General features: G+C 37.8%; 2 protein-coding genes and 1 pseudogene across 2 annotated transcripts; all 3 read right to left on the reverse strand.

Moving 5' to 3' along the window:
* Positions 1-944: 944 nt before the first annotated feature.
* Positions 945-2923, reverse strand: LOC147407103 (UPF0481 protein At3g47200-like). Its single transcript, XM_086435497.1, has one exon. The coding sequence runs from the start codon at positions 2746-2748 to the stop codon at positions 1177-1179; it is 1572 nt and encodes a 523-aa protein (XP_086291623.1). The 5' UTR covers positions 2749-2923; the 3' UTR covers positions 945-1176.
* A 2975-nt stretch (positions 2924-5898) lies between these two features.
* Positions 5899-7481, reverse strand: LOC147407104 (UPF0481 protein At3g47200-like; annotated as a pseudogene).
* A 2282-nt stretch (positions 7482-9763) lies between these two features.
* Positions 9764-13766, reverse strand: LOC147407105 (cysteine proteinase mucunain-like). The gene is made up of 5 exons (XM_086435499.1): positions 13195-13766; positions 12206-12441; positions 11982-12122; positions 10343-10801; positions 9764-10263 (listed from the first exon to the last, which is right to left on the reverse strand). The coding sequence occupies exons 1-5, from the start codon at positions 13673-13675 to the stop codon at positions 10162-10164; spliced, it is 1419 nt and encodes a 472-aa protein (XP_086291625.1). The 5' UTR covers positions 13676-13766; the 3' UTR covers positions 9764-10161.
* Positions 13767-14850: the final 1084 nt, after the last annotated feature.

The following is a 14850-nucleotide window of genomic DNA, read 5'->3' on the forward strand; positions in this document are numbered from 1 at the left end:
AACTGAACCTTCAAAACGAGCTGAATTCGTTCAATGTCTTAACATACGTAAATGGTTTCGTAGCATTGAAAATGTGACTCAAGGTGTGTCAATGTATGTCGAGTAAAGACAAGACCAGGGCAATATATGAGGTCACTGATCCACAGGTATTAGACTGCATTGCACAAAGTAGGCACAACATGAAAGTGAAACATTCAAAAGAGGCGAGGTTAGTAAAATTAGATCTTGTCTACCTTCAAAGCATTGATACAAGGGTCGAGTGATGATAACATCACCTGAAATTTTAGACCTTTTTGCTAAAGTGTTAAGGTTTCTCCTCCGAATGCAAGCAAAAGTGACAGAATCCCATGATTACAATGGAGGAAGGGAATGATTCACAATACATTGCCAATTAGGTTGGACAAGTAGTGACCCGAGCTCCTGAAATAAATTTTTGAATTTTTTTTAATAGAGTTGCAATCCAGAGTGGTGTCCCGTTCTCATAACAACATACGGTGTCTACATGGCACGTTTTGGTTGGAGATTAAACACATCAGGCTGCATGCAATGCAGAAAACAACTTGGTTAGGAGTCGATGTGTTTTAAACTCCTACCAAAACATGCCACGTTGACACCGTTCCTATTCTATAGGAATGGGACACCTTACTTGATCCTTATTCTTTTTAATAAGAATTATCTGAGCGAAGTAGAAGGGATCAGTGCAGCTCCCTTGAAGATAATGACATAAGAAGAGACCTAGTTAAAAGGAGAAGCATGCAATGACCGAGAAGGGGAAGGATCTAACAAGATCTCTAAAGAGAATCCCTGCAATTCAGAGCAAAAATATTGAGGTATGTGGATTTTCCCCCCACATTACCTATTCACGCCAATTTATCTAAAAAAGAAAGTAGTGAGAAACAAAGGAAGAAATAGAAAAAGAAGAAGACATCCATTGTGAAGAAAGGTTGTGATAAGAAATGCCATTGTTTAAAGTTTAAATCACAACACTCAAATGCACTCTTTCATATATGGTTGTATAATACTTCTGTAAAAAATGGTACAAATTCAATCAAACAATCAAATCCAAAACTCATCTGTATTTGCTTCAAATAAATCTGGGTATTAAAAAGAACTCTGTAAAGCTGGAAAAACACAGGGGATGAAAGGGGAATGTGTGTAAATTTACTGGTTTCATGATCATGGATTGTAATAACCGTATACCCCGTAAAAGGTCTGCGCAGAAGTAAGCAACAACAATACAACAGCAGCGACAAGCGAGATGATTGCCCAGGGATTGTTGAAGTAGTGATGCTTTAAGGTGGCACGCCAAGTGTTCCACTTGTGATTGTAATACCGGTTCACCTGCTCTGACAACGGTGAAAGATAACTGTCATTGATGTCATAAACCACCTCTTGGCACAGGCGGTTGAAAAGGTCAGCAACCTCAGCATCGCTGCCAAGCCAATGCTCAATAATTCCGCAATAATGAAGGTATCCTACATCCTCAGGCGAGTTGATCAGGTTATCCATGAAGATAACATAGGAAGTAATGTCATTACTACAATCAAGATGGCATTGTTCGAAAGCAATCAAGTTTAGAAATAGTGATTTAGTCCCATCGTGGATCAATAACCTAGGAATTCGAAGGATTCCATCCTTGAATTTTATATCCCAGAATCGATCTGTCTTTCTCTTCTTGAATTTGATCCCAGCTTCCCTCAACTCAGTGACACAATGGATCAGCTGTTGCCGTCGTTTATCTGCGACACGAACAGCATGAGACCAACGCTTTAGCCAAATTCTCGGTGTTGGTTGAAGCCCTGTCCGTAAGAGGCTCCGGCGGAATACATCGATGCAGTGGTGTCCACCTTGGTCTGTTAAGGGGTCAAAGGTGGTTTCACATCCCAGTGATGTCTCCAATTTGTTCTGATCACTCTTCCTTAGGGGCTCGTCAGTGGGTACTAGTGGATCAAAGAATCGGAGAGCAAGCTTGGACACAAGGCCTTTTTGGTCAGGCTCACCAATCTGGAGACCGAGGAGGCGGTCTAGGATAAAGAGTGGAATCTGATTCTCAAGCATTATCATGTCACGCTGGATAGAATGCATGAAGCCACGCATGGCAAAGACAGGGTCGTGTCGGGAGTATCCAAGTTGCTTGAACCCCTCACCAACACCTCGAAAGAGCTCAAGTATGAAGCAACCATCAACCACCATCATCTCGATAAATTCATAGCTGTTGAGAGTGATTGATCCCTCGTAGCAAGCACGGGCCTTTTCCTCAAGTTCCTTGATTGAGTTCAGGTAGTACTTGACATCATGCCTGGTTCGCTTGAGAACCTGATAGAGTGATCGCCACTTGTGCCTGTTCATATCCTTTAGGCGCTTTCGGCCATGGTGGTAAGGCCCAAGAGAAACAATTTGGGGGACATAGGCTTTGTCGTCACCTTCTCGTAGGATCTTGGGAATTCGATAGATACATAGCTTAGCCCATGATCCAGCATCTTCATCTTGATGAGCTTGCTCGAGCTTATCTCTGATCGAGATCACCCACTCGTGATCCGATGAATTGGACTCTTCATCACTACCAACTTTTAACGAATTGTTCCACGGATCGGATGATAGTTGTTGCTGCGGTTGTTCGAGTAAGTTGAATATTTGGGCAGAAGTGGGGGATTCTTGAAACTTAAGGGCACCAGCTTCAACAGTTTCTTTTAGTTTGAGGGTGATAAGGTACCAACTCAAGAGCTCTTTGTTAAACACAGCAACCATTTTGGGTGAAGAAGCTTGTTTTGATTCTGTTTACTTGAAGATCTCTCTCTTAATCAACAAAAGCTGTGATTGCCATTTTAATTTTTAATGAGGGCAAAGCTTAAATGAATGGGTCCTCCTTGTTACCCGATCATTATAATTTATAAAAGAGGTGTTTCCCAAACATCATAATAAAAGGGGATAAAAAAAGTACAGATACTATTATTCCATTCTTTTTATTGACCTGATCCAACTGAGGAAACCACATGACTCTCATCTTTGATTCTTTAAGTTTTATGGTTCTTGCCCAAATTTTTATTTTCATCCACTAGACATATGGAAAATATTTTACCAGGTTGTTTTGGTAAATGGGCTAAAGAAATTCCAAAAGTAAGTGCCAAACAACCCCTCATCCATTCTTTCTTCTTTTTTGTAGCTAGCTGTTACAACCCCAACCTTGACATTGATATTTGATACCACAGGCCAAACATGAGCTAAAGCGGAGCCGAGAGGAGACGTGGGGACATGTACAGCTACAATATAATTTTAAAATGTTTATGAGATGTTATAGTTTTGTTAAAATAACAAGAAAAAGACGACAGGGGATTATTATTAAAGAGGCATATTTATCCACGTTCTACAATGAAGTTCATTCTATAATGTAAAACTATTGGTTGTTGAAACTCATTGAGAATTGTTATAGGGGCTGATGTGGTAGGAGTGGAAGATGGCTAAAGTGCATGTCTAGGGCCAAGAAGGGAGAAATCTATATCATTTCTAGAGATTTACTTCAACCGTCCAATGTCATTTTTTTCTTTTTCTTTTTTCCCTTAGATTTTTTTTTTATTATTAATTTGTTGAAGAGTCGTGCTCGAGTGACCTCAAGCTGGAACCTCCTATCACACTTCTTGATGTGAAAGTGAATTGGAACTATAGATGCTTTTTCACTCATATATCAATGAAAAACATCTATGATTTTCATATACTTCCATGTCAAGAAGTGCGGTATGAGGTTCCAACTTGAGGTCACTTCAGCATTATTCTTTGTTGAATTACAAGGCTAGATCCCCCACTCAATTTTTTGGATGATTTAAAAACCCTTAGATTTTTTTTAAATTTGAGATGCCCTTATATTTTCAACTAATAACATGCCCCCTCGGACCTTCTTGTCCCCCACCCTCGCCTTTACACTCGGGTGATTAGACACTCCTTTGCACTTAAGTCATTGCGGTACCTCTAATTTTGGTCGCCCTACTCTCAATTTAATTTTGGTCCACCCTCCCCTCAATTTTTTGGTAATTAGACACCCTTTTCTGCTTTGGTGGATATTTGAAATAAGCTAATTTTAAAATTGACAACATTGCCCTTTGACTAAGCCTTCTATCATTGGAAAATGACCCAATTCCCCTTATTCAATTTTTATGGGTGATTTGAAAAACCCATACATTTTTGTTTTAATCTAAGTTACCCATGTATTTTCAACATGAGTCCCCCCGCCCTCAATATTTTTTTGGATGATTAGACATATACTTTGGTGGATATTTGAGATAAGCTATGTTTTAAAATTTGCAACATTGTCCCTTGACTTGGGCCTTCTCTCATAGACTAATGAGAAATGACTTAAATACCCTCCTCTTCAACCTCAAACCAAGCACCTTTGAATTTTCTCCATTAATCCTAGCTCTGTCCCTGTGTGTAATGATCTTATATGCTTCGGCAAACACTTGCTAAATCAAAGAAAATGAGTACAACAAGAAGACAAAAAACAAAACAAAAAAACATGCCATTAAATTTACTATTGACAATATTTTAAGATGTTTATGACATTATTTCTTTTTTTTTTTTGTTGCTATAATTAGGGGTGTAACTTGGGCCGATTCAAACTGAGAATCAAACCAAATCGATATTCACACCAATTTAGCAAAAGTGAAAAAAAAAAAAAAAGGTATAAAAAAGAACAAAAAGAAAAAGAAATAAAGAAAAAGACACATCCCATTGGGAAGAAAGGTTGTGATGAGCAATGCCGTTGTTTTGAACAGAACTCTTAATCTGGATTAAGTACTCCGCTACTCAGATTCCCTCTTTCATCAATGGTCGTAGAATCCTTTTGTGTATAAATCGGTACAAACACAATCAAACAATCAATCCGAAACTCAAATGTCATCACTTCAAGTAAAACTGGTGCTGGACTATCCAGCAATCAACAGCCCCATTTGATTATTGGAAATACTAATTAAGGTTTTTTTTTTTTTTGCCAAGATTACTCTGGAAATAATGGGGAACATGATTCACCAATTACTAAATAGGTAGCCAAATATTGGGGTGTATGAGCTTATCAGATGCCAACAATTAAGTCATTGTTAGAAGAAATTATTGCTTGTGTGGTCATGCAGGGCCTAATAGAGGGTATGAATCATACTACAAGTAATGGCTGTATAAATCCACCATGTTTTTGGGCTACTTGCTTCCCATGTATTGACTGTCACTATGTTTGTCTAAGCTTGCAAGTTGCGAGGGAAACGAGACCACAAGGAGCATTCCTCTGATTTAGTACTTGGAATATTTTATAGCAAAATCTTTTTTGGTTCTTCCACTCATTTCATTTTTGTTGTCACCATGGATTGAGATCCTTCTACTGTAATTCTGATGAGAAAAATTATCATCAGCATTTAAATCGTAGACAAGTAATGGACAAACTACACATACAAACTTATTTAGTTTCATCAAACAAAATTGGTGAGCACACCTTTAAATTGGCCTAAACAATTAAAACTCAAAAGTCTTGAAAAGCTCATTACTTATTTGAAACATCTTTTCGATTTTGATATTTAAGGGTCTTTTGGAGTGGATTTTGTGTCAATCTCTCCAAAAGAGAGGGGAAAAAGGGACCCTCTGTGATGTCTCATCTTTTAAATAGTCTTTCAGTGAACTTGCTATTGATTGGAGAACTACAGTGAAAGCTAGAGTTCAAATTACATGGAGAAACATTATAACTTTATATTTGATTACCTTGACTAAGTTAGTAGGATAGACCTACCAAAGAAAAAAAAAAAACAGGACCTACTTACATGCTGCAGCAATAATGCTCATCTGCATGGAGAACATTAGGTAATTTTTCATACTAAAAATTACTTTCTAAAGCTGAAAAAAAAAAAAAAAAGGCATGAAAGGGGGATATGCGTAGACTTACTGGTTTCATGATCATGGATTGTAATAACCATATACTCCATAGAAGGTCTGTGCAAAAGTAAGCAATAACAAGACAACAGCAGCAACAAGTGAGAGGATAGCCCAGGGATTATTGAAGTAATTATGCTTTAAGCTAGCACACCAAACATTCCACTTGTGGTTGTAGTACTGGTTCACCTCCTCCGACAACCGTGAAAGATAACTATGATTGATGTCGAACACCACCTCTTGGCACATGCGGTTGAAGAGGTCAGCGACCTCAGCATCACTGCCAAGCCAATGCTCGATGATTCCACGGTAGTGGAGATATGCTACATCCTCATGTGAGTTGATCAGGTTATCCATGAAGATCACATAGGAAGTTATGTTGTTACTACAATCAATGTGGCATTGTTCGAACGCAATCAGGTTAAGCAATACTGATTTAGTCCCATCGTGAATTAATAGACGTGGAATTCGAAGGATTCCATTCTTGAATTTTATATCCCAGAATCGATCTGTCTTCCTCTTTTTGAATTTGATCCCTGCTTTCCTTAACTCTGTGACACAGTGGATCAGCTGTTGCCGTCGTTTGTCTGCGACATGAAAAGTATGTGAGCAGCGCTTTAGCCAAATTCTCGGGGTTGGTTGAGGTCCTGTCCGTAAGAGACTCCGGCGGAACACATCGATGCAGTGGAGGCCACCTTGGTCTGTTAAGGGGTCGAAAGTGGTTGCATATCCCAGCGATGTCTCCAATTTGTTCTGATCGCTCTTCCTTAGGGGTTCATCAGTGGGTATTAGTGGATCAAAGAATCGGAGAGCGAGCTTGGACACAAGGCCTTTTTGGTCTGGCTGACCAATCTGAAGACCGAGGAGGCGGTCCAGGATAAAGAGTGGAAGCTGATTCTCAAGCATTATCATGTCACGCTGGATGGAATGCATGAAGCCACGCATGGCAAAGACAGGGTCGTTACGGGAGTATCCAAGTTGCTTGAAACTCTCAGAAGCACCTCGAAAGAGTTCAAGTATGAAACAACCATCATCTTAACAAACTCATTGCTGTTGAGGGTGATCGGTCCCTCATAGCAAGCACGGGCCTTTCCCTCAAGTTCCTTGATAGAATTGAGGTAGTACTTGATATCATGCTTGGTTCGCTTGAGAACCTGATAGAGTGATCGCCACTTGTGTCTATCCATGTCCTTTAGACGCTTCCGACCATGGTGGTAAGGCCCAAGAGAAACAATTTGAGGGACATAGGCGCTGTTGTCCCCTTTTCGTAGGCACTTGGGGATTCGGTAGATACATAACTTGTCCCATGATTCAGCGTCTTCATCTTGATGAGCCTGCTTGAGCTTATCTATGATTGAGATCACCCACTCGTGATCCGATGAATTGCACTCTTCTTCACCACCAACTATTAATGAAATGTTCCATTGATCGGATTGTAGTGGTTGTTCATGTAAGTTGATTTTTCGGGCAGAAGTGGGGGATTCTTGTATCTTAAGGGCACCAGCTTGGACAGTTTCTTTGAGTTTGAGGGTTATGAGGTACCAACTCAAGAGCTCTATGTTGAACACAGCAACCATTTTGAGGAGGCTTGTTTTTTATTTTGTTTGCTTGAATATATATATATATGGATAACGTGCGTTCGGCAGCCAACGTTAAGGAGCCAAAATTTGTCCTATATGACTTAAAAGTTTCGGATTGGGCTGATTTTTTGTGAGGATGATCTCTATGACCTAAAACTTCTAACCCATATAGGACAAAAGCATTTGCTCCATGTTGGCTCCCTAACGTTGGCTGTTGCTTAATCAACAAGATGTGGTATCCATTTTATTTTTAATGAGGGTAAAGCTGAAATCAGTACTCCTTGTTACCTGACCATTTTAAAAGAGTTATTTCCCAAACATCATAACAAAAGTAAAGATATTATTGTTCCATGGTATAATGGATGTTCTAATCTCACTGACCAATCCACATGTGGGTTCTCTTTTCTTTTATTCAAATAACTAATTATTCTTTCCCTCTATTTTCTAGAGATTGACTTTTAGTTATGTCTGTCAGCCAAAATTCTTGTGTTCATCCACTAAACATATAGAAAATGTTTGCACAAATTGTTTAGATAAATGGAGTAAAGAATTACCAAAAGTATGTGCTAAAAAACACCCCACTCTCTCCCCCCATGCATTTATTCTCTAATTATTTTTGTAGATATATAGCTACTCCATCCCCAACAGAGTTGTGTATTTTACTTGCCTTGATTCGAGATCTGGTCAGTGGTTTCAGGTATAATGAAAATAGTGAGATTAGTATATGTCTACACAGCTTAACTAGACATTGATACCGCAGTATTGAGGGTGATGCTGTGTCGGCACTATGAACAATTGTATTTTACATTTAGCGTCTGTTACGGATCAAGGCCAAGGCCAAACACGAGCTAAAGCGGAGAGGTGGGTTTAGTGACAGATAACCTGGGGACAGGTTCAATTACTAAATTGGAAAAGAAAATAACTTTCAAATGTTTATGAGATGATTTCATTTTGCTACAATTGCAAAGACAACAACGACAGGAGAATATTATCAAAGAGGCATATTTATCCACATTCCACAATAAAGTTTATTCTATAATGTTAAATTTTTTGGTTCTTGAACCTCATTGAGAGTTGTTATATAGGCTGATGTGGTAGCTAGAGAAAAATGGCTTAAGTGCATGTCTTTATCTTTATCATGGTGAATCAGGTAACCATGAACCAAAAGGGAGAAATCTTTATCATTTCTAGAGACTTCAAGCAGCCTTTGTCTTTTACTTGTTTTGAATTGAGACCGGATCAGCGATTTTGGGATTATTTTCATGCTATAATGAAAATTTTGAGATTATTTTATTTAATGTCCAAGCAGCTTACCTAGACATCGATACTCTAGTATGAGTGTGATGCTATATTGTGTATAATTGTTTTTTATTTTATTGTTTTGGCTGGGTAAGTGAGATTAGTTGTCAATAATTAGTAGGTGAAGGTGAATTATAGATCGTATAATTTTTGTGCTCCAGCAAAACACAAGCTCAAGGACAAGCATAGGGAATGGGCACTAGTAGAAAATTTTGGAGAAAAAAAATGAATGACATCAAACTTATTATTTACATCATTATTTTTAGATGTTTACGAGAGTAAACGCTATCATAAGGAAACAGAGACAACAGGGGAGTATTATTAAATGGCCTTACTCAACCACTTCCCACCATAAAGTTAAATTCTGTGATGCAAAATTAATAGTTTTTGCAACATATTGGCTGATGTGGGGTTAGGAAAGATCATTCAGATGCAATTCTTTAAATAGGTCATGGTGAATCAGGTAGAGGTCTATGTCATGGTAAAACAGGTAACCATTGGGCCAAGAAGGGAACAATCTTGCTATATTGTTGGTTCCACTAAAAATACCATATAATTTTTTTGCAAAACTAAGTCTTCACAAGCAGACCCACATTCAAAATTTATGGGAACTCCCTTTTGTTATGGGACTACTCCCTACAGTTGTTGCACCCCACAGAGCTCGCTAGGTTTACCACTGAGAAGCTTACCTACATTGGGCTGAACTATCATGCCAAACTTGTGGATGCGAACTGATTGGCACACTATTGTGCTTTCCACCTTGTAATAGTCTAATCAAATGTATAAGGTTCATTATATCATTACTGTCCCATGGCGAAAAGGATTTGCCATATGCACTATAAATCATTGTCCTTGGAGGGACTATATTTCAATCAAGGTATGGTTAGGAGCTTAGCATGACGATGTGTAAAGCACAATGTATGGTGTCAGTGATGCTTAAGAATCTAAGTTCAACTCCAGACCCTAAGGTTGCAGAATAAAGCATCCTCCAATTGACCTAGGGGGACAACTCCAATTTTTATTACAAGAGGGAATAGCATCTGAGCCAACTAGTGAAATAATAACAATTCATAGGATAACTATGATTGATAAATTTATAAAGTTCACTGAAATAACCCAAAAATGAAGATTGGGTTTACGTAGGAAAGAGAAAGCAACTTGACAATGATATCCATCCATCCTTGAGCAACATGAACGTCTAAATTTCTGTGTACAATAATCACTATCGAAATAACCATGGATTCTAATTTTTGGACGATTAAGGGGAGGAGGTTGTTTACTATAGTTGCAAGGGGGTGCTGCATGGCATCAAACACATCTTTCCCAACACACCATTCTTTCGTTTACTCCTCCCTTGTCCAAAATGCACCAAGACCTCTCAAGAACTGCTGCTCTTCTTGCTTTCATCACTCCTGTAAGCCCAGGAAGGCTTAGCAGAAGTTCGCTTCAACGCCTTCACGCCCAGTGGGTTGTCCTTGCTCTGTTGCATTACGAAATGTCAGCAAACAGAAAAATAGCTAAAATGTTGCTAATCTTTAAACATGATGGAGATTAGTTACCATCAGGCAGGTTCCAGCTTTGACATTGCAGATGGGATACTCATGGGGGCAGCAGCTGGAATGATCTTTGCAACAGGTGGCGGATTCGAGTGCGCAGCATCCCCATTTAAAGCAGAAGCGGCCATACTTTCGGACACAACAGCAGGTGTTGCCCTCAGGGCAGGAGTAGTACCTACTGCATACGGTGGGAGGCTTCACGGGAGAGGGAGAGGGAGGTGGAGGACTGGGATTGGGAGGGTTATGACCCTTCTTGATGGGGTAAGAAGCCTGCATTGCAATGCCGCACTTGCCAGTTGTTGTGCCAGCCACATTACGCTCCAACCTGATATACCCATTCTCTCCCCAATTAGCTCCCCACGAGTTCTTCACAATCCAGTAATCCACATCATTATCTGTGCCATATCCAACAGCAGCCACACCATGGTCCAAATCTGTTCCACATCTTCCTGTGAATACACCCTGACACCAAGAAAGGAAAGAGTGAAATTCGGTAATAAATAATTGAATACTTAATAATTCCATTCATCTATATGACTTTATTTAGGTTATTAAGTTTGTTCATCACTAATTCTCCATTAAGGTATCCATATGAAAGCTAAAACAAGACCTATGCACTATATGATTTTAAAACCCGTTTTGACGTCTGTCTTGGATGAGTTTTCTGACTTATTCGAGTCGTCTCGTTCAAGAATGACACAATCGACTGACTTTAAAGAGACAGACAGATTTGAGATGACTTGTCAATCCAAATCGTTGGTGGACAATACCAAGATGAATCATACGAGTCGTCTCGGTGTCAGACAAGTTTAAAACCATGATGCGCAACCCAATCCCATTAATTTTGCCTATGTGAGAGGTGGGAAAGCTAGAGCTTTTGACTTGGTAAAATAATTTTCTTTGGGGTGTATTCGTAATGTGTTCTTTGAGCAGTAACTTCATGAACCTGGAATGTCTCTTACTATTTAGGTCTTTGCTTTATAATCATCATCATCATCAAAGTCTTATTTCAAAATTTTGGGTCAGCAGAATGAAACATGTTACCATTCATTTCCCCAATTAGAAGGAATATGCAAGTTGAAAGTTCTAAAAGAATGAGAAGAAGACCAAAAAGAATGTGGATTGAGGCAGTGAGGGAAAATATGAACACATCCTTTTCTAAAGGGTATGAACCAATACTATTATCCCATTCAATTCTGTCTAAAGCCATGTGTCCATATCTTCTGTTAATTTAGTCTTCATGTCCACTATCACTCCCTCTCTCTTCAAGAATTTTTGCTCACCAAAATTAAAAAAAAAAAAAAAGGTTTCCACATAAAATACCAATTTCTTAAGCTTTGGAGGTTTGAAGGAATGAGCCAATGAGACAAAAATATATATATATTTCAAGGCTGTTTGTTTGAAAGTATAAAAAAAAAATTGATCTTGCAGACTCAAACTAATGCAATGTGCTCGGTACACATCTGTGATATTTCCATAATTTAGTGCCTCTGAGGAATCTGGTGGCAAGGTAGTTTTCATAACTGTATTTGTTGTAATTTTGAAGCACAATTCATATTAAAGCACATTACGTGTGACGAGATGATCTATGAAGAAATCGATTATAATGATAATTGAATTTTTCAGATAAGAGAGTCTTTACCGATTGGTAGAGTTGGAAAGCCCTGCCACCAGCTTCAATGGCAACGCTCACAGGTTGATGTGCCACCGCCTTCTGCAAAGCTTTCTCGTCATTTGGTGGAACATCTTCGTATCCATCGATGGTAACAACCCGAGCATTTTTCTGCATAAATAAAAGAATAATTATTATTCGAAACAAAATTAAAAAAAAAAAAAAAAAGACAACTAATTATATATAATACGGACCCCATGCTGGTTGCATCTGCCATCTGAGGCCTTGTAAGGGTAATCAGCTTCAGTGTCAATGCCATCATTGTTGATGATAAACTGGAATGCATGGTCCATCAGACCTCCATTGCATCCCTGGTTATACGATGTGTCACAGTCTACCAATTCCTGCTCCGACAGCGATATCAGATCATTCGTCATGATCTTGTTTATCCCTTCCACCGCAGCAATGGTCGAGAACGCCCAGCAACTTCCTTCAATTTATTTTTTGTACATAGATGAAAATTAGTTATTTAACGGAAAAAAGTATAACAAAGTTAATTATATTCTTGAAGAAGCTTAGGAGGGGAAAGAAAAATAAATAAATAAATAAAGCTCCAATAAAAAACGTAGCTAAATATTAATTTTAGGGAGTATAATGATATAATAGGTCATCTTATCTAGTTGGGAGGAGAAATTAGATTGAAGTTATTTTGAATTTTAGTTTAATTTGGATTGAAATTCTTTTTTTATTTAGGAGATTGAACACCTTGAATTGTTGTAAAAGATCCAATCTATCACAAATCAGATCATCATCTCATCTTCTTCATCCTTTTATTATTATTATTATTATTTTAGAATCTAATTATCAAGTTACGATTTAGATTCGTAACATAATCATGGTCTAACGTTCTTGTGCCATTTTGAACTGGTTGGGTCATGATGTCCAATAAACCACAACTGTGTTGATTGTGGATAGAAAAACGGATGGATTCGTGAATCAAAGGTCATGACACCCCCAACTTTTATTTATTACATCCAAACTAAATTTAAAGAAAGAAAAATTAATTAATAGGGTGAGAATATCATTCTCTCACTTTAAGAAATAAAGTTAGGTCTGAAATAATTTACATAATTGGGTTGTGATGAGTAAAATTTGGGCTCTCTAAGCAATATAACGAGCCAGCCAACCAAATCAATTTCTAAAATAACAAAAATACCCTTAGAAATAGGAATAAGGACTTTACCGCATCTTCCTTGATCTTTGACCGCAACGACGGCACCTTTTTCTCTCCAATCAACGGAATCCGGCAAATTCTCTCCGACCTGCAGAGAGTATTGTGTACTTTTGGGCCTATAAAACCTCATCTGTGCGTCAATCTTGGTACCAAGATACATCTTTCGGTACTCCTCGTTCGTTAGATCGGCGAACTTATTCAACCCAACCTTGTACGTGTGGTTCTCCGCGTTATGCTCTTCTATGAACCTTAGGTTATCTTTGAAGATCTCGAATCTCTTCTCGCTCTCTCCCAAAGCATTGTAGATTTTCCCATGCTTAGCGAGCCACGATTCGTAAATATGCATCACCTCATCTTCGCTCCTCCAACTAGGCTTGTCTCCATGCTTCTCATTGTAGCTGATGATCGACATGTCCAATGCAGAAGATATAGAGAATAATAGAAACAAAAGGGCGAACATGTTCGCCATACAACAAGAAGAAGAACCCATATCTCGTCAGAAAACCAAACTCAAACTGGGATTATAATTGTATTATAATGGATCAAGGGGAGAGAAAGAGGGGTTTATATAAATAAATATTGCATATAGGATTCTTTACTTAACACCCTAAAATATATAGAATATTAGAAATCTCTCTCTATCTTTAATGTTACCTCCTATCACCTATTTATTTTGACAATATCACGCCTATTTATTTTTTAAACCTTGTAACTTTTGTTAAATCGGACTGTGCTTTTGTCGTTTAAAGTTATTTTTTCTTATAACCCACCCGAAAAGGGTAAATTGGTGTTTCTAAATTTCAAATACAGGGAGGTATTTATAATATATTTATTAAACAGGGAAGTTACTTCCGAAACCACCCTAAGAATAGAAAAAATTCCTACAATAACTGTAAAAACGTGTTTGTTTAGAATTAATTATAGCTGCCATAGGTTGTTTTGTTGTTTTTTCCCCTGTACAAAGTATAAACCACGTTAGAACGTGGTTATTGTACTTAATAGAATCCTTGATTTCTCAGAGACGTCCTCAAGAATGTAGTCAAATTACATGATCATCCGTTCAACTTTGCCAAGAGCCATATCTTTTGTTATTTAAAAAAAGAAAACCATCTTCTTTGAGCACATTCAACTTAGCATATTATTCTAGTAATTGAGCTTTCTTCAATGTGCTCAAATCATATCCTTCTACTTTCTTTGTTGATTGCCTATTGAAGATACTCTTACATTTTTTTTTTAATATGCTTATTTTTAATTTTATTTTTTTGTAATCTTTCTACATATCTATCTCAACGTCCTAGTAGGCCTAATATTTAGTTCCATAAAACATTTATAAGATAAAAATATTTTAATTTGAATGATTGTATCAATCACATGGCACTTTAGAAATATACCTCCACTTCGATAATCTAGCTTTGATTATCTCCCTATCCTTGTGTATTACGGGATATTGAAAATGATCACTTTGTAGTATTTCTACAATCAATATATGCTAGGCAATCTTCTTATTTGATTTTGTCATTAAATTTACACTTCACATACTCTTGATTCTCTTTCTAAAATCTTTGAATTCCACTTCTCATTATAATTCTAATTTTGCAATCACTCTCTTTCTAATCTTATCAAGTAATCAGAGCGGATCTAGTAAGGAGTTAGTGGGGGCAATTA

This window comes from Akebia trifoliata, chromosome 3 (assembly GCF_017979445.1).
Source record: "Akebia trifoliata isolate Shusen 1 chromosome 3, ASM1797944v1, whole genome shotgun sequence".
In the NCBI taxonomy this organism is placed as follows: domain Eukaryota; kingdom Viridiplantae; phylum Streptophyta; class Magnoliopsida; order Ranunculales; family Lardizabalaceae; genus Akebia; species Akebia trifoliata.

Excerpts from the sequence above, each read along its gene's own strand:
- LOC147407103 (XM_086435497.1), bottom strand. The coding sequence starts at position 2,748 with ATGGTTGCTGTGTTTAACAAAGAGCTCTTGAGTTGGTACCTTATCACC.
- LOC147407105 (XM_086435499.1), bottom strand. The coding sequence starts at position 13,675 with ATGGGTTCTTCTTCTTGTTGTATGGCGAACATGTTCGCCCTTTTGTTT. Across the intron at positions 12,123-12,205 it reads GCAGATGCAACCAGCATGGG|AAAAATGCTCGGGTTGTTAC; the intron begins GTCCGTATTATA and ends TTATTTATGCAG. Across the intron at positions 10,264-10,342 it reads AAGCTGGAACCTGCCTGATG|AGCAAGGACAACCCACTGGG; the intron begins GTAACTAATCTC and ends GTAATGCAACAG.